Genomic DNA, 26,508 nt, shown 5'->3' with positions numbered 1-26,508 from the left:
ATATATATATATATATATATATATATATATATATATATATATATATATATAGATATCTGGGAGTGGATCTGGCAGCGGATGGAACCATGGAAGCGGAAGTGGATCATAGGGTGGGGGAGGGGGCGAAAATTCTGGGAGCCTTGAAGAATGTGTGGAAGTCGAGAACATTATCTCGGAAAGCAAAAATGGGTATGTTTGAAGGAATAGTGGTTCCAACAATGTTGTATGGTTGCGAGGCGTGGACTATGGATAGAGTTGTGCGCAGGAGGGTGGATGTGCTGGAAATGAGATGTTTGAGGACAATGTGTGGTGTGAGGTGGTTTGATCGAGTAAGTAACGTAAGGGTAAGAGAGATGTGTGGAAATAAAAAGAGCGTGGTTGAGAGAGCAGAAGAGGGTGTTTTGAAATGGTTTGGTCACATGGAGAGAATGAGTGAGGAAAGATTGACCAAGAGGATATATGTGTCGGAGGTGGAGGGAACGAGGAGAAGAGGGAGACGAAATTGGAGGTGGAAAGATGGAGTGAAAAAGATTTTGTGTGATCGGTGCCTGAACATGCAGGAGGGTGAAAGGAGGGCAAAGAATAGAGTGAATTGGAGCGATGTGGTATACCGGGGTTGACGTGCTGTCAGTGGATTGAATCAAGGCATGTGTATGGGGGTGGGTTGGGCCATTTCTTTCGTCTGTTTCCTTGCGCTACCTCGCAAACGCGGGAGACAGCGACAAAGCAAAAAAAAAAAATATATATATATATATATATATATATATATATATATATATATATATATATATATATATATATATATATATCCCTGGGGATAGGGGAGAAAGAATACATCCCACGTATTCCTCACGTGTCGTAGAAGGCGACTAAAGGGGACAGGAGCGGTGGGCAAGAAACCCTCCCCTCCTTGTACTTTAACTTTCTAAAAGAGGAAACAGAAGAAGGAGTCACGCGGGGAGTGCTCATTCACCTCGAAGGCTCAGATTGGGGTGTCTATATGTGTGTGCATGTAACCAAGATGAGAAAAAAGGAGAGATAGGTAGCATGTTTGAGGAAAGGAACCTGGATGTTTTGGCTCTGATTGAAACGAAGCTCAAGGGTAAAGGTGAAGAGTGGTTTGGGAATGTCTTGGAAGTAAAGTCAGGGGTTAGTGAGAGGACAAGAGCAAGGGAAGGAGTAGCACTACTCCTGAAACAGGAGCTGTGGTAGTATGTGATAGAGTGTAAGAAAGTAAATTCTAGATTGATATGGGTAAAACTGAAAGTTGATGGAGAGAGATGAGTGATTATTGTTGAATATGCACTTGGGAATGAGAAGAAAGATCATGAGAGACAAGTGTTTTGGGAGCAGCTGAATGAGTGTGTTTGTGGTTTTGATGCACAAGAACGGGTTATAGTGATGGGTGATTTGAATGCAAAGGTGAGTAATATGGCAGTTGAGAGAATAATTGGTATACATGGGGTGTTCAGTGTTGTAAATGGAAATGGTGGAGAGCTTGTAGATTTATGTGCTGAAAAAGGACTGGTCATTGTGAATACCTAGTTTAAAAGCGAGATATACATAAGTATACTTATGTAAGTGGGAGAGATGGCCAGAGAGCGTTATTGGATTACGTGTTATTTGACAGGCGCGCGAAAGAGAGACTTTTGGATGTTAATGTGCTGAGAGGTGCAACTGGAGGGATGTCTGATCATTATCTTGTGGAGGCGAAGGTGAAGATTTGTAGGGGTTTTCAGAGAAGAAGAGAGAATGTTGGGGTGAAAAGAGTGGCGAGAGTAAGTGTGTTGGGAAGGAGACTTGTGTGAGGAAGTAACAGGAGAGACTGAGTAGAGAATGGAAAAGGTGAGAAGAAAGGAGGTAAGGGGAGTGGGGTAGGAATGGGATGTATTTAGGGAGGCAGTGATGGCTTGCGCAACAGATGCTTGTGGCATGAGAAGCGTGGGAGGTGGGTTGATTAGAAAGGGTAGTGAGTGGTGGGATGAAGAAGTAAGGTTATTAGTGAAAGAGAAGAGAGAGGCATTTGGACGATTTTTGAAGGGAAGAAAATGCAAATGAGTGGGAGATGTATAAAAGAAAGAGGCAGGAGGTCAAGAGAAATGTGCAAGAGGTGAAAAAGAGGGCAAATGAGAGTTGGGGTGAAAGATTTTCATTAGATTTTAGGGAGAATAAAAAGATGCTTTAGAAGGAGGTAAATAAAGTGCGTAAGACATGGGAGCAAATGGGAGCTTCAGTGAATGGGACTAGTGGGGAGGTGATAACAGGTAGTGGTGATTTGAGAAGGAAATGGAGTGAGTATTTTGAAGGTTTGCTGAATGTGTTTGATGATAGAGTTGCTTATATAGGGTGTTTTGGTCGAGATGGTGTGCAAAGTGAGAGGGTTAGGGAAAATGATTTGGTAAACAGAGAAGGGGTAGTAAAAGTTTTGCGGAAGATGAAAGCCAGCAAGGCAGCAGGTTTGGATGGTATTGAAGTGGCATTTATTAAGAAAGTGGGTGACTCTATTCTTGACTGGTTGGTAAGGTTATTTAATGTATATGTGACTCATGGTTAGGTGCCTGAGGATTGGTGGAATGCTTGCATAGTGCCTTTGTACAAAGGCAAAGAGGATAAGAGTGAGTGCTCAAATTACAGAGGTATAAGTTTGTCGAGTATTCCTGGTAAATGATATGGGAGGGTATTGATTGAGAGGATGAAGGCATGTATAGAGCATCAGATTGGGGAAGAGCAGTGTGGTTTCAGAAGTGGTATAGGATGTGTGGATCAGGTGTTTGCTTTCAAGAATGTATGTGAGGAATACTTAGAAAAGGAAATTTATTTGTATGCAGCATTCATGGATCTGGAGAAGGCATATGATAGAGTTGATAGAGATGCTCTGTGGAAGGTATTAAGAATATATGGTGTGGGATGCAAGTTGTTAGAAGCAGTGAAAAGTTTTTATCGAGGATGTAAGGCATGTGTACGTGTAGGAATAGAGTAAAGTGATTGGTTCTCAGTGAATGTAGGTTTGCGGCAGGGGTGTATGATGTCTCTTATGGTTGTTTAATTTGTTTATGGGTGGGGTTGTTAGGGAGGTGAATGTAAGAGTTTTGGAAAGAGAGGCAAGTATGCAGTCTGTTGTGGATGAGAGAGCTTGGGAAGTGAGTAAGTTGTTGTTCGCTGATGATACAGCGCTGGTGGCTGATTCGTGTGAGAAACTGCAGAAGCTGGTGACTGAGTTTGGTAAAGTGTGTGAAAGAAGAAAGTTAAGAATAAATGTGAATAAGAGCAAGGTTATTAAGTACAGTAGGGTTGATGGTCAAGTCAATTGAGAGGTAAGTTTTAATGGAGAAAAACTGGAGGAAGTAAAGTGTTTTAGATATCTGGGAGTGGATCTGGCATCAGATGGAACGATGGAAGCGGAAGTGAATCATAGGGTGGGGGAGGGGGCGAAAATCCTGGGAGCCTTCAAGAATGTGTGGAAGTCGAGAACATTATATCCGAAAGCAAAAATGGGTATGTTTGAAGGAAGAGTGGTTCGAACAATGTTGTATGGTTGCTAGGCGTGGGCTATGGATAGAGTAGTGCGCAGGAGGATGGATGTGCTGGAAATGAGATGTTTGAGGACAAAATGTAGTGTGAGGTGGTTTGATCGAGTATATAATGTAAGCGTAAGAGAGATGTCTGGAAATAAGAAGAGCGTGGTTGAGAGAGCAGAAGAGGGTGTTTTGAAATGGTTTGGGCACATGTAGAGAATGAGTGAGGAAAGATTGACCAAGAGGATATATGTGTCGGAGGTGGAGGGAACGAGGAGAAGTGTGAGACCAAATTGGTGGTGGAAAGATGGAGTGAAAAAGATTTTGAGTGATCGGGGCCTGAACATGCAGGAGGGTGAAAGGCGGGTAAGGAAGAGAGTGAATTGGATCGATGTGGTATACCGGGGTTGACGTGCTGTCAATGGATTGAATCAGGGCATGTGAAGCGTCTGGGCTAAACCATGGAAAGTTGTGTGGGGCCTGGATGTCGAAAGGGAGCTGTGGTTTCGGGCATTATTACATGACAGCTAGAGACTGACTGTGAACGAATGGGGACTTTGTTGTCCTTTCCTATCGCTACGTCGCACACATGAGGGGGGATGGTGATAGTATTCCATGTGTGGCGAGGTGGCGATGGAAATGAATAAAGGCAGACAGTGTGAATTGTGTGCATGGGTATATATGTATGTGTCTGTGTGCTATATATATATGTGTACATTGAGATGTATAGGTATGTATATTTGCGTGTGTGGATGTGTATATATAAACATGTGTATGGGGGTGGGTTGGGCAATTTCTTTCGTCTGTTTCCTTGCGCTACCTCGCAAACGCGCGAGACAGCGACAAAGCAAAATAAATATGAATAAATAAATAAATAAATAAATATATATATATATATATATATATATATATATATATATATATATATATATATATATATATATATATATATATATATATATATATATATATATATCTATATATATATATATATTTATGAATATATATATATATATATATATATCCCTGGGGATAGGTGAGAAAGAATGCTTCCCACGCATTCCTCACGCGTCGTAGAAGGCGACTAAAGGTGACGGAAGTGTGTGCCCAGAAACCCTCCCCTCCTTGTATTTTAACTTTCTAAAACGAGAAGCAGAAGAAGGAGTCACGCGAGGAGTGCTCATCCTCCTCGAAGGCTTAGATTGGGGTGTCTAAATGTGTGTGGATGCAAGCAAGATGAGAAAAAGCAGAGATAGGTAGTATGTTTGAGGAAAGGAACCTTGATGTATTAGCTCTGAGGGAAACGAAGCTCAAGTGTAAAGGGGAAGAGCGGTTTGAGAATGTCTTGGGAGTAAAGTCAGGGGTTATCAAGAGGACAAGAGCAAGGGAAGGAGTAGCACTACTCCTGAATCAGGAGTTGTGGGAGTATGTGATAGAGTGTAAGAAAGTAAATTCTAGATTGATATGGGAAAAACTAAAAGTTGATGGAGAGAGATGGTGATTATTGGTGCACATGCACCTCGGCATGAGAAGAAAGATCATGAGAGGCAAGTGTTTTGGGAACAGCTGAATGAGTGTGTTAGTGGTTTTGCTGCACGGGACCGGGTTATAGTGACGGGTGATTTGAATGCAAAGGTGAGTAATGTGGCAGTTGAGGGAATAATTGGTATATATGGAGTGTTCAGTGTTGTAAATGGAAATGGTGAAGAGCTTGTAGATTTATGTGCTGAAAAAGTACTGGTGATTGGGAATACCTGGTTTAAAAAGCGAGATATACATAAGTATACGTATGTAAGTAGGAGAGATGGCCAGAGAGCGTTATTGGATTACGTGTTAATTGATAGACGCACGAAAGAGAGACTTTTGGGTTTTAATGTGCTGAGAGGTGCAACCGGAGGGATGTCTGATCATTATATTGTGGAGGCGAAGGTGAAGATTTGTGGGGGTTTTCAGAAAAGAAGAGAGAATGTTGGGGTGAAGAGAGTGGTTAGAGTAAGTGAGCTTGGGAAGGAGACTTGTGTGAGGAAGTACCAGGAGAGACTGAGTACAGAATGGAAAAAGTTGAGAACAAAGGAGGTAAGGGGAGTGGGGTAGGAATGGGATGTATTTAGGGAAGCAGTGATGGCTTGCGCAAAAGATGCTTGTGGCATTAGAAGCGTGGGAGGTGGGTTGATTAGAAAATGTAGTGAGTGGTGGGATGAAGAAGTAAGATTATTAGTGAAAGAGAAGAGAGAGGCATTTGGACGATTTTTGCAGGGAAAAAATGCAAATGAGTGGGAGAGGTATAAAAGAAAGAGGCAGGAGGTCAAGAGAAAGGTGCAAGAGTTGAAAAAGCGTGCAAATGAGAGTTGGGGTGAGAGAGTATCATTAAATTTCAGGGAGAATAAAAAGTTGTTCTGGAAGGAGGTAAATAAATTGCGTAAGACAAGGGAGCAAATGGGAACTTCAGTGAAATGGGCTAATGGGGAGGGGATAACAAGTAGTGGTGATGTGAGAAGGCGATGGAGTGAGTATTTTGAAGGTTTGTTGAATGTGTTTGATGATAGAGTGGCAGATATAGGGTGTTTTGGTCGAGGTGGTGTGCAAAGTGAGAGGGTTAGGGAAAATGATTTGGTAAATAGAGAAGAGGTAGTAAAAGCTTTACGGAAGATGAAAGCCGGCAAGGCAGCAGATTTGGATGGTATTGCAGTGGAATTTGTTAAAAAAGGGGGTGACTGTATAGTTGACTGGTTGGTAAGGTTATTCAATGTATGTATGATTCATGGTGAGGTGCCTGAGGATTGGCGGAATGCTTGGATAGCGCCATTGTACAAAGGCAAAGGGAATAAGAGTGAGTGCTCAAATTACAGAGGTATAAGTTTGTCGAGTATTCCTGGTAAATGATATGGGAGGGTATTGATTGAGAGGGTGAAGGCATGTACAGAGCATCAGATTGGGGAAGAGCAGTGTGGTTTCAGAAGTGGTATAGGATGTGTGGATCAGGTGTTTGCTTTGAAGAATGTATGTGAGAAATACTTAGAAAAACAAATGGATTTGTATGTAGCATTTATGTATCTGGAGAAGGCATATGATGGAGTTGATAGAGATGCTTTGTGGAAGGTTTTAAGAATTTATGGTGTGGGATGCAAGTTGTTAGAAGCAGTGAAAAGTTTTTATCGAGGATGTAAGGCATGTGTACGTGTAGGAAGATAGGAAAGTGATTGGTTCTCAGTGAATGTAGGTTTGCGGCAGGGGTGTGTGATGTCTCCATGGTTCTTTAATTTGTTTATGGATGGGGTTGTTAGAGAGGTGAATGCAAGAGTTTTGGAAAGAGGGGCAAGTATGCAATCTGTTGTGGATGAGAGAGCTTGGGAAGTGAGTCAGTTGTTGTTCGCTGATTATACAGCGCTGGTGGCTGATTCATGTGAGAAACTGCATAAGGTGGTGACTGAGTTTGGTAAAGTGTGTGAAAAAAGAAAGTTAAGAGTAAATGTGAATAAGAGCAAGTACAGTAGGGTTGAGGGTCAAGTCAATTGGGAGGTAAGTTTGAATGGAGAAAAACCGCAGGAAGTAAAGTGTTTTAGATATCTGGGAGTGGATCTGGCAGCGGATGGAACCATGGAAGCGGAAGTGAATCATAGGGTTGGGGAGGGGGCGAAAATTCTTGGAGCGTTGAAGAATGTTTGGAAGTCGAGAACATTATCTCGGAAAGCAAAAATGGGTATGTTTGAAGTAATAGTTGTTCGAACAATGTTGTATCGTTGTGAGGCGTGGGCTATGGATAGAGTTGTGAGCAGGAGGGTGGATGTGCTGGAAATGAAATGTTTCAGGACAATATGTGGTGTGAGGTGGTTTGATCGAGTAAGTAATGTAAGGGTGAGAGAGATGTGTGGAAATAAAAAGAGTGTGGTTGAGAAAGCAGAAGAGGGTGTTTTGAAATGGTTTGGTCACATGGAGAGAATGAGTGAGGAAAGATTGACCAAGAGGATATATGTGTCAGAATTGGAGGGAACGAGAAGTGGGAGACCAAATTGGAGGTGGAAAGATGGATTGAAAAAGATTTTGAGTGATCGGGGCCTGAACATGCAGAAGTGTGAAAGGCGGGCAAGGAATAGAGTGAATTGGAAGGATGTGGTATACCGGGATCGACGTGCTGTCAATTGATTGAACCAGGGCATGTGAAGCGTCTGGGGTAAACCATGGAAATTTGTGTGGGGCCTGGATGTGGAAAAGGAGCTGTGGTTTGGGTGCATTATTACATGACAGCTAGAGACTGAGTGTGAACGAATGGGGCCTTTGGTGTCTTTTCTTAGCGCTACCTCGCACACATGAGGGGGGAGGGGGTTGTTATTCCATGTGTGGCGAGGTGGCGATGGGAACAAATAAAGGTAGACAGTATGAATTATGTACATGTGTATATATGTATATGTCTGTGTGTGTATATATATGTGTACATTGAGATGTATAGGTATGTATATTTGCATGTGTGGACATGTATGTATATACATATGTATGTGGGCGGGTTGGGCCATTCTTTCGTCTGTTTCCTTGCGCTACCTCGCTAACGCGGGAGACAGCGACAAAGCAAAATAAATAAATAAATAAATCTTTCTTTCATACTATTCGCCATTTCCCGCGTTAGCAAGGTAGCGTTAAGAACAGAGGACTGGGCCTCTGAGGGAATATCCTCACCTGGTCTCGTTCTCTGTTCCTTTTTTTGGAAAAAAAAAGAAAAAAAAAAAAACGAGAGGGGAGGATTTCCAGCCCCCCGCTCCCTCCCCTTTTAGTCGCCTTCTACGACACGCAGGGAATACGTGGGAAGTATTCTTTCTCCCCTATCCCCTATATATATATATATATATATATATATATATATATATATATATATATATATATATATATATATATATATATATATATATGTATGTATATATACACACAAAGACAAATCTATTGGTAAATTTTATCAAATAAGTCTTCATGTCATGATATGTTTTTACAGGAAGGGAGCTCCATTCACTGGGCAGTTTAGGAGGATGAAGCAGCGATTGGTCGAGGCTGGCCTGATAGACCTCTGGACGAATGACGTCATACAGGATAGAGATGATGACTTTAGATTAAAGAAACGTAAACCTTTCGAAATTGTAAAAAGTAAGGTAAGAAATATAGAAAGGGTCAGAGAGAGAGAGAGAGAGAGAGAGAGAGAGAGAGAGAGAGAGAGAGAGAGAGAGAGAGAGAGAGAAAGAGAGAGAGAGAGAGAGAGAGAGAGAGAGAGAGAGAGAGATGAGAGAGAGAGAGAGAGAGAGAGAGATGGAGAGAGAGAGAGAGAGGAGAGAGAGAGGGGGAGAAAAGAGAGGGCCGAATCCTTATTGTTAGGGAATGTTTCTATTTCAATATCTTTTATCGGTGAAAACATACCCCTTTGAAAGATATGTTATGAGACTACATTCATCTGATTTTTTCTTTTAATACAATCATTCCCTGATGTTCCATTGTCTCCCTATTCTAAACCGAGAAACGCACGCCGACTTTTTCAGGAAAATGTGACACTTCGAAAGGCGTATGAAATTACACTATCAGCCCCTTGATCTTCTCTGTGTAGGGTACTATTAGATTGGACCTCACGGTCAAATGAATGCCTCTATTTTGTAAAATTTGTGGAAGAGTGTGAAGAGGGGCAAGGAAGTAAATTCGTTATAATGGTATACCTAAAAAGTGGAGGGCGAGAAACAGGTAAGGGAGAGGTGCTATGCAACTGGTATGAAAAAAAGATAGAGAGTCAATTTTTTTTGGGAGCATTGAGTGAGTTGTCAGCACCCTTTGGTGCCCGAGACCGACGGGTTAATGATGGGTGATTTAAATCAATGTGGGGAAATGTGGCAGTTGAGGTATAATTCAATGTTTTGAATGGAAATGGGAGGAGCTTGTGGATTTGTGTCGAGAAAAAAATGATGATGGGAAAAATACTGGTTTAAAAAGAGAAAAGATGCACTAGTTTACGTATGTGATAGGAGAGATGTGAAAGGCTTTGTTAATTAGGTACCCAATTGACAAGTGTAAAAGGAGACTTTTGAGTGGAATTGCTTAAAGGGGCACAAGGATGTTCTGATCACTATTTTTGGCGGCGAAGGTGGGAAGTATGTTTTAGAAGTCTGGAAAGATTAAGAAAAAGGGGGGGGCCAAAAAGATGGGAGCAAAATAGTGGGGGGAGGGGTGAGGACTGGGATGTTTTTTCCCGGAAGTAGTGATAGCATTTGCAAGGTGCTGTGGCACAAAAAAGGGTGGGTGTTGGGCAATCAAAAGGGTAGCAATTGGGGGGAGGGGAAAAGTAGTCTTATGAAAGAGAAAGAAGGTGTTTGGACTTTACGCACGAAAAAGGATGCAATTGACGGGGAAAGGTTTATAAAATTACAAAGCTGCGGGAGGTCAAAAAAAGGTGCAATAGCTGTTAAAGAGGGCAAAGGGAGTTGGGGTAAGGAGGTGTCGTTAAACTTTAGGAGAACAAGATGTCTTGAAAGGAGGTAAATTATTTTGCGAAAGACGAGAGAACAAATGGAAACTTGGGGTAAGGGGACAAGGGGGGAAAGGGATAACAGTGTTAAGGGGAGAGGAGCCCTGAAGATATTTTCAAGGATTTTTTCATGTGTTTCAAAACCCACAGTGGAGATGTAGAGTGTTTTGGTCGGGAGGGAAATGTAAATTGAGAGGGGGGGAGTGGTTCAGTGAAGAGAAGATTGTGGGGGGGGGGGAAAAATTTTGGGGAAGGGACGAGTTCCGTCAGGCGGAAAGAGAGGATGGTATTGCAGTTGAATTTTTTTAAGAAAGGGTGACTTTTTTTTGTTAACAGGTTGTTAAGGATATTCAATATGTAAGATCATGGTCAGTGCTAAAGGATTGGCCCAGAGTGCTTGTGGGAGTGCCGTTATACAAAGGCAAAGGGGAATGAGGTGAGTGTTCAATCTAAAAAGGGGTTTTTGTTTATTTAGTTATTTGAAATATTGTATGGGGGTAATGATTGAGAAGGTGAAGGACGAAGAAAATCAGGTTGGGGGGAGCAGGTGGTTTCAGAAGTGGTAGAGGATTTTTTGGATCAGGTGTTTTTTTTAAAGGGAACTGTGTGAGAAATACTACGAAAAAAGGTTTAATTTTTTAAGGGGTTTTTATTATGGGGCAGCATATGATAAGGTGACAAGATGCTTTGTAAAAAGGTCTTAAGTATGTGTGTGTGATGTAAATTCGTGATTGTGAAGTTGTAAAAAAATGTGTAAACTAGGAGGAGAGGGGGAATGTTTGGGGTTCTCTGGAGGGGGGGTCTACGGCAGGAATGTGTGGTGTCACCACGATTGCTTTAATTTGTTATGGTGGGTGGTTGGCGAGGTAAAAAGAAAAGAGTTTTGGGGGAAAAGGGGGTATACATCTGTCAGATTAAAAGGCCTGGGAAGAGTCAATTGTTTTTCGAAACGGCTGGTAAACTGATTCGAAGAGAAATTGCAGAAGTTGGTGGGGCGAGGTTGGAAAGTGTTTGAGGGAGAAAGTTGAGAATAAAGTGAATAAGAGCAAGGTAAATTAGGTTTAGCAGGGGTTTAAAAACATGTTAGTTGGGATATAAGTTTGAAAGGATGGTCCCAAAGGGCAGGCGTAGGGGGGAAGATGCGGGGAGTGATGAAGAATTTTGTGGAAAGACCGAACGTTATCTTTGGCGAACCGATTAAGTATGTCGAAAATTAGTATTTTAGCAATATAAAAGTTTTGGGGGCATCGTTGTATGAAGGGCGGGGATTTTGTTTGGAAATGAATATTTGGGAAAGGTATGTTGTATAAGTTGTTGTATCAAAGTGAATGAAAGAGTAGGAGATGTTTTGTAATAAAGAGTGTGTTGTGAAGAGGAGAGGGGAAGTTGAAATGGTTTGGACATAGGGGAGAATGAGGAGGAAATGCAGAAAAGGGGGAAATATGTGTCAGAGATAAGGGGAAAAGGAGAGGCTGGACACAAAACGGGGATGGAAAGGATGGGGTGAAAAAGATTTTTAGTGATGGGTTTATAAAGGGTTTAGGAGGGTGAAAGGTGTGCACTGAACAGAGTGAATTGGGACCATTTGGCATTAAAAATTTGGGCGACGGCTCTCTTTGGGGGCTGTTGTTTCGGTGCGTTTTCGAAAGATGGTAGAAATGATTGAGTGGATGTGGCTTTTTCATCTATTTTTTTTTCGATTTGTCGCTGACGGAAAGGGAAATGGTTTATGGAGGAGACGTGGGCAAGGGATAATAAATAGTAGATATATATTTTATTGCTTGTGTGCGTGTTCCCGCGTGAGCGAGGGGGCGAAAGGAACAACGAAAGAATGGCCCAACCCCCCCCCCCCAACAAAAAAAAACAAGCACATATTTTTTTCCTATTCCCTTCAACGTATAATATATATATATACACAACAGACATATACATATATACACAGGGCCCGGGTTCTAAATGCCAGCCCTTATTCATTTCCGCCACCACCCCGCCACACATGAAACGGCAACCCCCCCCCTCCCCCCTCGTGCGCACGAGATAGTGCTAGGAAAAGACAACAAAGGCCACATTCGTTCACAGACTGTAGCTGTCATGTATAATGCACCGAAACCACAGCTTCCTTTCCACATCCAATCCCCACAAAACTTTTCATGGTTTACCCCAGACGCTTCACATGCCCTGGTTCAATCCATTGATAGTACGTCGACCCCGGTATACCACATCGTTCCAATTCACTCTATTCCTTGCACGCCTTTCACTTTGCTGCATGTTCATGCCCCGATCACTTAAAATCTTTTTCACTCCATCTTTCCACCTCCAATTTAGTCTCCCACTTCTCGTTTCCTCACTCATTCTCTCCATGTGATCAAACTCACTTTGATGCTCCCAAAACATTTGCCTCTTATAATCTTTCTTCTTATGACCAGGTAAATAGGCACCAATAATCACTCTTCTCTCTCCATCCACTTTCAATATTACCTACATCAATCTAGAATTTACCTTTAGACCCTATCACATACTCCCACAACTCGCTTCAAGAGTAGTACTTCTTCCTTAGCTCTTGTCCTCACACCAACCCCTGACTTTGCTCCGAAGACTTTCCAAAACCTCCCTTCTCCTTTACCATTGAGCTTCGCTTGGCCCAGAGCCAGGACATCTAGGTTTTTCCCTCAAACCAAGCTCTCCTTTCTTCCCATCTTTGTTATAACCACACACATTCAGCACCCCAGTGTGAGCCTTCCAGGAGGTTGAGCATTCCCCACTTGACTGCTTCTCTTTCCAGTGAAGAGATATATGCAAAAATCACCATTGGAAAGAGAAAATAAAAGCGATTCGTATTTTCGTTTAATACATCCTCGGACAGATAATGGGTAAACTTTCATTCATTTACACTTCTGTAAATTGTAAAATTCTCGCCATTTTCACATTAGTATTTTTTAATGTTCTTAGAATTTGACTGAGATAACATGATGTCCGATGTAGCAATTGACTTACATCTAGTCTGTTCTGCGACCTCTATGTATATCATCTATCCTTTTCTCCCTGTAATCTGGTTTGTCTAAATTCACTTGTTCGTGTCACGTGTGAATCTCTTACTACGTCTTTAGTACAGTTTTCAGCTTGGGAAACATTTAATCAGCAGCCCCAACAATAACCAAAACACAATCCTACTCCAGAAAAAGGAGATAATGTTTATTTGAAGCAAGAGAGAAGATTGATAAGTTCACATCCATCGCCATCTCAGTACCTACAAAAGCATTTTTTTCTTTGGTTCTCTTATACTATCTGTAAAGCGAAAGTTGTGGCTTAGATTTCCTTTATAACATAAAGCTTTTTCCTTCAGATCTACGATTTAGATGAAGGGATGAGGCGGGTGATGGCCGAACGATTTTCATACATCGCACACAAGAAAAAGATTAGTATTGACATTGCACCTCATTACCAAGATAGATATGGCAACACGCTCCTTCATCTAAGCACCACGGAGTACCCTGTGTTAGGTGGTAACTCATGGGGTATGCGGTAAGATTACATTACCACAGTCTGAAACCACAGGAGTACTTCATAATCTGCTGTCATATTTTCTTAAATATTTTGATAAATTTACTTTTGCCTCACAGTAGCCAACAAAGTGGACAACTATAAATGATCCAGGAAAACAAACTTGAAACATTCCTGCAGTTTTTCCAAGGCCCATTTTCCAGGAAACCATGTAGCAGCATGACTGATGCGCCTAGTAACAAGGATATCACGGATCCCTTTGTCATTGAAAATTATTTTTCGAGTTTGTAATCTCCACGACACAGCCTCGTCGTTTCCCGCGTCAACGAGGTAGCGCCAGGAAACAGACGAAGAATGGCCCACCCAGGCATACACACACATTTATATATATATATATATATATATATATATATATATATATATATATATATTTTTTTTTTTCTTTTTTTTTTTTTTTTTCTTTTTTTTTTATACTTTGTCGCTGTCTCCCGCGTTTGCGAGGTAGCGCAAGGAAACAGACGAAAGAAATGGCCCAACCCCCCCCCCATACACATGTACATACACACGTCCACACACGCAAATATACATACCTACACAGCTTTCCATGGTTTACCCCAGACGCTTCACATGCCTTGATTCAATCCACTGACAGCACGTCAACCCCTGTATACCACATGACTCCAATTCACTCTATTCCTTGCCCTCCTTTCACCCTCCTGCATGTTCAGGCCCCGATCACACAAAATCTTTTTCACTCCATCTTTCCACCTCCAATTTGGTCTCCCTCTTCTCCTCGTTCCCTCCACCTCCGACACATATATCCTCTTGGTCAATCTCTCCTCACTCATTCTCTCCATGTGCCCAAACCATTTCAAAACACCCTCTTCTGCTCTCTCAACCACGCTCTTTTTATTTCCACACAACTCTCTTACCCTTACGTTACTTACTCGATCAAACCACCTCACACCACACATTGTCCTCAAACATCTCATTTCCAGCACATCCATCCTCCTGCGCACATCTCTATCCATAGCCCACGCCTCGCAACCATACAACATTGTTGGAACCACTATTCCCTCAAACATACCCATTTTTGCTTTCCGAGATAATGTTCTCGACTTCCACACATTTTTCAAGGCTCCCAAAATTTTCGCCCCCTCCCCCACCCTATGATCCACTTCCGCTTCCATGGTTCCATCCGCTGACAGATCCACTCCCAGATATCTAAAACACTTCACTTCCTCCAGTTTTTCTCCATTCAAACTCACCTCCCAATTGACTTGACCCTCACCCCTACTGTACCTAATAACCTTGCTCTTATTCACATTTACTCTCAACTTTCTTCTTCCACACACTTTACCAAACTCAGTCACCAGCTTCTGCAGTTTCTCACATGAATCAGCCACCAGCGCTGTATCATCAGCGAACAACAACTGACTCACTTCCCAAGCTCTCTCATCCCCAACAGACTTCATACTTGCCCCTCTTTCCAGGACTCTTGCATTTACCTCCCTTACAACCCCATCCATAAACAAATTAAACAACCATGGAGACATCACACACCCCTGCCGCAAACCTACATTCACTGAGAACCAATCACTTTCCTCTCTTCCTACACGTACACATGCCTTACATCCTCGATAAAAACTTTTCACTGCTTCTAACAACTTGCCTCCAACACCATATATTCTTAATACCTTCCACAGAGCATCTCTATCAACTCTATCATATGCCTTCTCCAGATCCATAAATGCTACATACAAATCCATTTGCTTTTCTAAGTATTTCTCACATACATTCTTCAAAGCAAACACCTGATCCACACATCCTCTACCACTTCTGAAACCGCACTGCTCTTCCCCAATCTGATGCTCTGTATATGCCTTCACCCTCTCAATCAATACCCTCACATATAATTTACCAGGAATACTCAACAAACTTATACCTCTGTAATTTGAGCACTCACTCTTATCCCCTTTGCCTTTGTACAATGGCACTATGCACGCATTCCGCCAATCCTCAGGCACCTCACCATATATATATATATATATATATATATATATATTTTTTTTTTTTTTTTTCTTTTTTTTTTCAAACTATTCGCCATTTCCCGCGTTAGCGAGGTAGCGTTAAGAACAGAGAACTGGGCCACTGAGGGAATATCCTCACCTGGCCCCCTTCTCTGTTCCTTCTTTTGGAAAATTAAAAAAAATTGAGAGGGGAGGATTTCCAGCCCCCCGCTCCCTCCCCTTTTAGTCGCCTTCTACGACACGCAGGGAATACGTGGGAAGTATTCTTTCTCCCCTATCCCCAGGGATATATATATATATATATATATATATATATATATATATATATATATATATATATATATATATATATATATATATATATATATATGTATGTGAGAAATACTTAGAAAAGCAAATGGATTTGTATGTAGCATTTATGGATCTGGAGAAGGCATATGATAGAGTTGATAGAGATACTCTGTGGAAGATATTAAGAATATATGGTGTGGGAGGCAAGTTGTTAGAAGCAGTGAAAAGTTTTAATCGAGGATGTAAGGCATGTTTACGTGTAGGAAGAGAGGAAAGTGATTGGTTCTTAGTGAATGTAGGTTTGCGGCAGGGGTGTGTGATGTCTCCATGGTTGTTTTATTTGTTTATGGATGGGGCTGTTAGGGAGGTGAATGCAAGAGTTTTGGAAACAGGGGCAAGTATGAAGTCTGCTGTGGATGAGAGAGCTAGGGAAGTGAGTCAGTTGTTGTTCGCTGATGATACAGCGCTGCTGGCTGATTCATGTGAGAAACTGCAGAAACTGTTGACTGAGTTTGCTAAAGTGTGTGAAAGAAGAAAGTTAAGAGTAAATGTGAATAAGAGCAAGGTTATTAGGTACAGTAGGTTTGAGGGTCAAGTCAATTGGGAGGTAAGTTTGAATGGAGAAAAACTGGAGGAAGTGAAGTGTTTTAGATATCTGGGAGTGGATCTGGCAGAGGATGGAACCATGGAAGCAGAAGTGGATCATAGAGTGGAGGAGGGGGCGAGAATCCTGGGAGCCTTGAAGAATGTGTGGAAGTCGAGAACATTATCTCGGAAAGCAAAAATGGGTATGTTTGAAGGAATAGTGGTTCCAACAATGTTGTATGGTTGCGAGGAGTGGGCTATGGATAGAGTTGTGCGCAGGAGGATGGATGTGCTGGAAATGAGATGTTTGAGGACAATGTGTGGTGTGAGGTGGTTTGATCGAGTAAGTAACGTAAGGGTAAGAGAGATGTGTGGAAATAAAAAGAGCGTGGTTGAGAGAGCAGAAGAGGGTGTTTTGAAATGGTTTGGGCACATGGAGAGAATGAGTGAGGAAAGATTGACCAAGAGGATATATGTGTCGGAGGTCGAGGGAACGAGAAGTGGGAGACCAAATTGGAGGTGGAAAGATGGAGTGAAAAAGATTTTGTGTGATCGGGGCCTGAACATGCAGGAGGGTGAAAGGAGGGCAAGGAATAGAGTGAATTGGATCGATGTGGTATACCGGGGTTTACGTGCTGTCAGTGGATTGAATCAGGGCATGTGAAGCGTCTGGGGTAAACCATGGAAAGCTGTGTAGGTATGTATATTTGCGTGTGTGGACGTATTTATATACATGTGTATGGGGGTGGGATGGGCCACTTCTTTCGTCTGTTTCCTTGCGCTACCTCGCAAACGCGGGAGACAGCGGCAAAAAAAAAGAAAAAAAAATATATATATATATATATATATATATATATATATATATATATATATATATATATATACATATATATATATATATATATATTTTTTTTTTTTTTTTTTTTTTTTTTTTTTATACTTTGTCGCTGTCTCCCGCGTTTGCGAGGTAGCGCAAGGAAACAGACGAAAGAAATGGCCCAACCCCCCCCCCCATACACATGTATATACATACGTCCACACACGCACATATACATACCTACACAGCTTTCCATGGTTTACCCCAGACGCTTCACATGTCTTGATTCAATCCACTGACAGCACGTCAACCCCGGTATACCACATTGCTCCAATTCACTCTATTCCTTGCCCTCCTTTCACCCTCCTGCAAGTTCAGGCCCCGATCACACAAAATCTTTTTCACTCCATCTTTCCATATATATATATATTTTTTTTTTTTTTTTTTTTTTTTTATACTTTGTCGCTGTCTCCCGCGTTTGCGAGGTAGCGCAAGGAAACAGACGAAAGAAATGGCCCAACCCCCCCCCATACACATGTACATACACACGTCCACACACACAAATATACATACCTACACAGCTTTCCATGGTTTACCCCGGACGCTTCACATGCCTTGATTCAATCCACTGACAGCACGTCAACCCCTGTATACCACATCGCTCCAATTCACTCTATTCCTTGCCCTCCTTTCACCCTCCTGCATGTTCAGGCCCCGATCACACAAAATCTTTTTCACTCCATCTTTCCACCTCCAATTTGGTCTCAAATATATATATATATATATATATATATATATATATATATATATATATATATATATATATATATATATATATATATATATATATATGAGAAGAAAAATCATGACAGGCAAGTGTTTTGCGAGCAGCTGAATGAGTTTGTTAGTGGTTTTGATGCACGAGACCGGGTTATAGTGCTGGGTGATTTGAATGCAAAGGTGAGTAATGTGGCAGTTGAGGTATACATAGGGTGTTCAGTGTTGTAAATGGAAATTGTGAAGAGCTTGTAGATTTATATGCTGAGGAAGGACTGATGATTGAGAATACCTGGTTTAAAAAGAGATATATCCATAAGTATACGTATGTAACTAGGAGAGATGGCCAGAGAGCGTTATTGGATTACGTGTTAATTGAGACTTTTGGACGTTAATGTGCTGAGAGGTGCAAGTGGAGGGATGTCTTACCATTATCTTGTGGAGGCAAAGGTGAAGATTTGTAGAGATTTTCGGAAAAAAAGAGAGAATGTTGTGGTGAGGGGAGTGGTGAGAGTAAGTGAACTTGGGAAGGAGACTTCTGTGAGGAAGTACCAGGAGAGACTTAGTACAGAATGGAAAAAGGTGAGAACAAAGAAGGTAAGGGGAGTGGGGGAGGAATGGGATGTATTTAGGGAAGCAGTGATGGCTTGCGCAAAAGATGCTTGTAACATGAGAAGCATAGGAGGTGTGCAGATTAGAAAGGCTAGTGAGTGGTGGAATGAAGAAGTAAGATTATTAGTGAAAGACAAGAGAGAGGCGTTTGGATGATTTTTGCAAGGCAATAATGCAAATGAGTGGGAGATGTATGAAAGAAAGAGGCAGGAGGTCAAGAAAAAGGTGCAAGAGGGCAAATGAGAGTTGGGGTGAGAGAGTATCATTAAATTTTAGGGAGAATAAAAAGATGTTTTGGGAGGAGGTAAATAAAGTGCGTAAGACAAGGGAACAAATGGGAACTTCAGTGAAGGGGGCTAATGGGGAGGTGATAACAAATAGTGGTGATGTTAGGAGATGGCGTGAGTATCTTGAAGGTTTGTTGAATGTGTTTGATGATAGAGTGGCAGATACAGGATGTTTTGGTCGAGGTGGTGTGCAAAGTGAGAGGGTTAGGGAAAATGATTTGGGAAACAGAAAAGAGGTATTAAAAGCTTTGCGGAAGATGAAAGCCGGCAAGGCAGCGGGTTTGGATGGTATTGTAGTGGAATTTATTAAAAAATGGGGTCACTGTATTGTTGACTAGTTGGCAAGGTTATTTAATGAATGTATGATTCATGGTGAGGTCCCTGAGGATTTGCGGAATGCGTGCATAGAGCCATTGTATAAAGGCAAAGGAGACAAAGGTGAGTGCTCAAATTACAGAGGTATAAGTTTGTTGAGTATTGCTTGGAAATTACATGGGAGGGTATTGACTGAGAGGATGAAGGCATATACAGAGCATTAGACTGGGGAATAGCACTTTGGTTTCAAAAGTGGTAGTAGGATATGTAGATCAGGTGTCTGCTTTGAAGAATTTTTTATGAGAAATACTTGAAAAAGCAAATGGATTTGTATGAAGTATCTATGGATCTAGAGAAGGCATATGGCAGATTTGATAGAGATACTCTGTGGAAGGTATTAAGAATATATGGTGAGAGAGGCAAGTTTTGAGAGAATTTTTTACCGAGGATGTAAGGCATGTGTACGAGTAGGAAGAGAGGAAAGAGATTGACTCACAGTGAATGTCGGTTTGCGGCAGGCGTGCGTGATGTCTCCATGGTTGTTTAATTTCTCTATGGATGGTGTTGTTAGGGAGGTGTATGCAAGAGTGTTAGAGAGAAGGGCAAGCATGCAGTCTGTTGTGGATGAGAGAACTTGGGCGGTGAGTCAGTTGTTGTTCTATGATGATACACCTTTGGTTGGTGATTCGGGTGAGAAACTGCGGGAGCTGGTGACTAAGTTTGGTAAAGTGTGTGAAAGAAGAAAGCTGAGAGTAAATGTGAATAAAAGCAAGTTTATTAGGTACAGTAGGATTGAGGGTCAAGTCAATTGAGAGGTAAGGGTGAATGGAGAAAGACTAGAGGAAGTGAAGTGTTTTAGATTTCTGGGAGTGGATTTTGCAGCGGATGAAACTATGGAACGGAAGTGAGTCACAGGGTGGGGGAGGGGGCAAAAGTTCTGGGAGCGTTGACAAATGTGCGGAAGGTGAAAACATTATCTTGGAAAGCAAACTGGGTATGTTTGAAGGAATAGTGGTTTCAACAATGTTATATGGTTGCGAGGCATTGGCTATGGATAGAGTTGTGCGGAGGAGGGTGGATGTGTTGGAAATGGAATGTTTGATGACAATATGTAGTGTGAGGTGGCTTGATCGAGTAAGTAATGATAGGGTAAGAGAGATGTGTGGAAATAAAAAGAGTGTGGTTGAGAGAGCAGAAGAGGGTGTTTTGAAATTGTTTGGTCACATGGAGAGAATGAGTGAGGAAAGATTGACCAAGAGGATATATGTGTCGGAGGTGGAGGGAACGAGGAGAAGTGGGAGACCAAATTGGAGGTGGAAAGATGAAGAGAAAAAGATTTTGAGCGAATGGGGCCTGATCATGCAGGAGGGTGAAATGTGTGGAAGGAATAGAGTTAATTGGAACGATGTGGTATACCGGGGTCGATGTGCTGTCAGTGGATTGAACCAGGGCATGTGAAGCGTCTGGGGTAAAGAATGTAAAGTTTTTGCGGCCTGGATGTGGAAAAGGTACTCTGATTTCGGTCATTATCCATGACTGTTAGAGACTGAGTGTGAACGAATGTGTCTTTTGTTGTTTATTCCTATCGGTACCTTGCGCGCATACGGGGGGTGGGTGTTGTCATTTAATATGTGGTGGGGTGGCGATAGGAATAAATAAAGGCAGCAAGTATAGATTATGTACATGTGCATATATATATATATATATATATATATATATATATATATATATATATATATATATATATATCCCTGGGGATAGGGGAGAAAGAATACTTCCCACGTATTCCCTGCGTGTCGTAGAAGGCGACTAAAAGGGGAGGGAGCGGGAGGCTGGAAATCCTCCCCTCTCAATTTTTTTTAATTTTCCAAAAGAAGGAACAGAGAAGGGGGCCAGGTGAGGATATTCCCTCAGTGGCCCAGTTCTCTGTTCTTAACGCTACCTCGCTAACGCGGGAAATGGCGAATAGTTTGAAAAAAAAAAATATATATATATGTATATATATATATATATATATATATATATATATATATATATATATATATATATATATATATATATATATATATATATATATATATATATATATGTTTATATATGTATATGCTGAAATGTATAGATTTTTATATGGGCGAATGTAGACATGCATGTATATACATGTATATATAGGTGGGTTGGGCCATTTCTTTCGTACGTTTCCTTGCGATACCTCGCTAACGCCGGAGATAGCGACAAAGTAAAAAAATGAATATATATATATATATATATATATATATATATATATATATATATATATATATATATATATATATATATATATATATATTTTTTTTTTAATAAATTCCACTGCAATACCATCCAAACCTGTTGCCTTGCCGGCTTTCATCTTCCGCAAAGCTTTCACTACCTCTTCTCTGTTTACCAAATCATTTTCCCTAACCCTCTCACTTTGCACACCACCTCGACCAAAACACCCTATATCTGCCACTCTATCATCAAACACATTCAACAAACCTTCAAAATACTCACTCCATCTCCTTCTCACATCACCACTACTTGTTATCACCTCCCCATTTGCGCCCTTCACTGAAGTTCCCATTTCCTCCCTTGTCTTACGCACTTTATTTACCTCCTTCCAGAACATCTTTTTATTCTCCCTAAATTTAATGATACTCTCTCACCCCAACTCTCATTTGCCCTTTTTTTCACCTCTTGCACCTTTCTCTTGACCTCCTGTCTCTTTCTTTTATACATCTCCCACTCAATTGCATTTTTTCCCTGCAAAAATCGTCCAAATGCCTCTCTCTTCTCTTTCACTAATACTCTTACTTCTTCATCCCACCACTCACTACCCTTTCTAATCAACCCACCTCCCACTCTTCTCATGCCACAAGCATCTTTTGCGCAATCCATCACTGATTCCCTAAATACATCCCATTCCTCCCCCACTCCCCTTGCTTCCATTGTTTTCACTTTTTTCCATTCTGTACTCAGTCTCTCCTGGTACTTCCTAACACAGGTCTCCTTCTCAAGCTCACTTACTCTCACCACCCTCTTCACCCCAACATTCACTCTTCTTTTCTGAAAACCCATACAAATCTTCACCTTAGCCTCCACAAGATAATGATCAGACATCCCTCCAGTTGCACCTCTCAGCACATTAACATCCAAGAGTCTCTCTTTCGCACGCCTGTCAATTAACACGTAATCCAATAACGCTCTCTGTCCATCTCTCCTACTTACATAAGTATACTTATGTATATCTCGCTTTTTAAACCAGGTATTCCCAATCATCAGTCCTTTCTCAGCACATAAATCTACAAGCTCTTCACCATTTCCATTTACAACACTGAACACCCCATGTATACCAATTATTCTCTCAACTGCCATATTACTCACCTTTGCATTCAAATCACCCATCACTATAACCCGTTCTTGTGCATCGAAACCACTAACACACTCATTCAGCTGCTCCCAAAACACTTGCCTCTCTTGATCTTTCTTCTCATGCCCAGGTGCATATGCACCAATAATCACCCACCTCTCTCCATCAACTTTCAGTTTTACCCATATAAATCGAGAATTTACTTTCTTACACTCTATCACATACTCCCACAACTCCTGTCTCAGGAGTATTGCTACTCCTTCCCTTGCTCTTGTCCTCTCACTAACCCCTGACTTTACTCCCCAGACATTCCCAAACCACTCATCCCCTTTACCCTTGAGCTTCGTTTCACTCAGAGCCAAAACATCCAGGTTCCTTTCCTCAAACATACTACCTATCTCTCCTTTTTTCACATCTTGGTTACATCCACACACATTTAGGCACCCCACTCTGAGCCTTCGAGGAGGATGAGCCCTCCCCGCGTGACTCCTTCTTCTGTTTCCCATTTTAGAAAGTTAATACAAGGAGGGGAGGATTTCTGGCCCCCCGCTCCCGTCCCCTCTAGTCGCTTTCTACGACACGCGAGGAATACGTGGGAAGTATTCTTTCACCCCTATCCCCAGGGATAATATACATATATATATACATATACACATACACACACATACACATACATACTCACATATACACACACACACACACACACACACACACATATACATATGAAAAATGTAAGAAACAATTTAGAAAACTGAAACTTCTAGCTTGAAATGAATGAAAAAAAATAAATGTCACATAATGGTTCAACCTCTGGCTATGGAAAAAAGGAAATGTATAATTTATTTACACAAACGTCAATAGCAGTTCTCATCAATTTAACCACTGTATCAATAAGCTTCAATGTCTAAGCTACATTTTTTCTCCAATTTCACTATTTTCCTTCACATTTTCCTTCACATTTTCATTTTTTTATTAAAAAAGGGGGTGACTGTATTGTTGACTGGTTGGTAAGGTTATTTAATGTATGTATGACTCATGGTGAGGTGCCTGAGGATTGGCGGAATGCGTGCATAGTGCCATTGTACAAAGGCAAAGGGGATAAGAGTGAGTGCTCAAATTACAGAGGTATAAGTTTGTTGAGTATTAATGGTAAATTATATGGGAGGGTATTGATTGAGAGGGTGAAGGCATGTACAGAGCATCAGATTGGGGAAGAGCAGTGTGGTTTCAGAAGTGGTAGAGGATGTGTGGATCAGGTGTTTGCTTTGAAGAATGTATGTGAGAAATACTTAGAAAAGCAAATGGATTTGTATGTAGCATTTATGGATCTGGAGAAGGCATATGATAGAGTTGATAGAGATGCTCTGTGGAAGGTATTAAGAATATATGGTGTGGGAGGAAAGTTGTTAGAAGCAGTGAAAAGTTTTTATCGAGGATGTAAGGCATGTGTACGTGTAGGAAGAGAGGAAAGTGATTGGTTCTCAGTGAATATAGGTTTGCGGCAGGGGTGTGTGATGTCTCCATGGTTGTTTAATTTGTTTATGGATGGGGTTGTTAGGGAGGTAAATGCAAGAGTTTTGGAAAGAGGGGCAAGTATGAAGTCTGTTGGGGATGAGAGAGCTTGGGAAGTGAGTCAGTTGTTGTTCGCTGATGATACAGCGCTGGTGGCTGATTCATGTGAGAAACTGCAGAAGCTGGTGACTGAGTTTGGTAAAGTGTGTGGAAGAAGAAAGTTAAGAGTAAATGTGAATAAGAGCAAGGTTATTAGGTACAGTAGGGTTGAGGGTCAAGTCAATTGGGAGGGGAGTTTGAATGGAGAAAAACTGGAGGAAGTGAAGTGTTTTAGATATCTGGGAGTGGATCTGGCAGCGGATGGAACCATGGAAGCGGAAGTGGATCATAGGGTGGGGGAGGGGGCGAAAATTCTGGGGGCCTTGAAGAATGTGTGGAAGTCGAGAACATTAACTCGGAAAGCAAAAATGGGTATGTTTGAAGGAATAGTGGTTCCAATAATGTTGTATGGTTGCGAGGCGTGGGCTATGGATAGAGTTGTGCGCAGGAGGATGGATGTGCTGGAAATGAGATGTTTGAGGACAATGTGTGGTGTGAGGTGGTTTGATCGAGTGAGTAACGTAAGGGTAAGAGAGATGTGTGGAAATAAAAGGAGCGTGGTTGAGAGAGCAGAAGAGGGTGTTTTGAAGTGGTTTGGGCACATGGAGAGAATGAGTGAGGAAAGATTGACCAAGAGGATATATGTGTCGGAGGTGGAGGGAACGAGGAGAAGAGGGAGACCAAATTGGAGGTGGAAAGATGGAGTGAAAAAGATTTTGTGTGATCGGGGCCTGAACATGCAGGAGGGTGAAAGGAGGGCAAGGAATAGAGTGAATTGCAGCGATGTGGTATACCGGGGTTGACGTGCTGTCAGTGGATTGAATCAGGGCATGTGAAGCGTCTGGGGTAAACCATGGAAAGCTGTGTAGGTATGTATATTTGCGTGTGTGGACGTATGTATATACATGTGTATGGGGGGGGGGGTTGGGCCATTTCTTTCGTCTGTTTCCTTGCGCTACCTCGCAGACGCGGGAGACAGCGACATAGTATAAAAAAAATATATATATATATATATATATATATATATATATATATATATATATATATATATATATATATATATATATCCCTGGAGATAGGGGAGAAAGAATACATCCCACGTATTCCTCACGTGTCGTAGAAGGCGACTAAAGGGGACGGGAGCGGTGGGCAAGAAACCCTCCCCTCCTTGTACTTTAACTTTCTAAAAGAGGAAACAGAAGAAGGAGTCACGCGGGGAGTGCTCATCCACCTCGAAGGCTCAGATTGGGGTGTCTATATGTGTGTGGATGTAACCAAGATGAGAAAAAAGGAGAGATAGGTAGCATGTTTGAGGAAAGGAACCTGGATATTTTGGCTATGATTGAAACGAAGGTCAAGGGTAAAGGTGAAGAGTGGTTTGGGAATGTCTTGGAAGTAAAGTCAGGGGTTAGTGAGAGGACAAGAGCAAGGGAAGGAGTAGCACCACTCCTGAAACAGGAGCTGTGGGAGTATGTGATAGAGTGTAAGAAAGTAAATTCTAGATTGATATGGGAAAAGCTGAAAGTTGATGGAGAGAGATGAGTGATTATTGTTGCATATGCACCTGGGAATGAGAAGAAAGATCATGAGAGACAAGTGTTTTGGGAGCAGCTGAATGAGTGTGTTAGTGGTTTTGATGCACAAGAACGGGTTATAGTGATGGGTGATTTGAATGCAAAGGTGAGTAATATGGCAGTTGAGAGAATAATTGGTATACATGGGGTGTTCAGTGTTGTAAATGGAAATGGTGGAGAGCTTGTAGATTTATGTGCTGAAAAAGGACTGGTGATTGTGAATGCCTGGTTTAAAAGCGAGATATACTTAAGTATACTTATGTTAGTAGGAGAGATGGCCAGAGAGCGTTATTGGATTACGTGTTATTTGACAGGCGCGCGAAAGAGAGACTTTTGGATGTTAATTTGCTGAGAGGTGCAACTAGAGGGATGTCTGATCATTATCTTGTGGAGGCGAAGGTGAAGATTTGTAGGGGTTTTCAGAGAAGAAGAGAGAATGTTGGGGTGAAAAGAGTGGTGAGAGTAAGTGTGTTGGGAAGGAGACTTGTGTGAGGAAGTAACAGGAGAGACTGAGTAGAGAATGGAAAAGGTGAGAAGAAAGGAGGTAAGGGGAGTGGGGTAGGAATGCGATGTATTTAGGGAGGCAGTGATGGCTTGCGCAACAGATGCTTGTGGCATGAGAAGCGTGGGAGGTGGGTTGATTAGAAAGGGTAGTAAGTGGTGGGATGAAGAAGTAAGGTTATTAGTGAAAGAGAAGAGAGCGTCATTTGGACGATTT

At 41.6% G+C, this 26,508-nt stretch overlaps 1 protein-coding gene across 1 annotated transcript in view; it reads left to right on the top strand.

Annotated features, from left to right (window-relative positions):
• The window catches only part of LOC139753083 (glutamate receptor ionotropic, kainate 4-like), a 175,927-nt gene that overhangs the window by 106,046 nt on the left and 43,373 nt on the right, over nt 1-26,508 (top strand). Inside the window, exon 7 of the mRNA XM_071669169.1 lies at nt 8,497-8,650. Coding sequence (XP_071525270.1) covers nt 8,497-8,650 — 154 coding nt within the window. The remainder of the gene's footprint in view (nt 1-8,496; nt 8,651-26,508) is intronic.

Source organism: Panulirus ornatus, chromosome 14 (genome assembly GCF_036320965.1).
Source record: "Panulirus ornatus isolate Po-2019 chromosome 14, ASM3632096v1, whole genome shotgun sequence".
Taxonomy (NCBI): Eukaryota; Metazoa; Arthropoda; class Malacostraca; order Decapoda; family Palinuridae; genus Panulirus; species Panulirus ornatus.
Note: the sequence above shows the minus strand (reverse complement) of the source record. Positions and strands in the feature narration are given on the sequence as shown.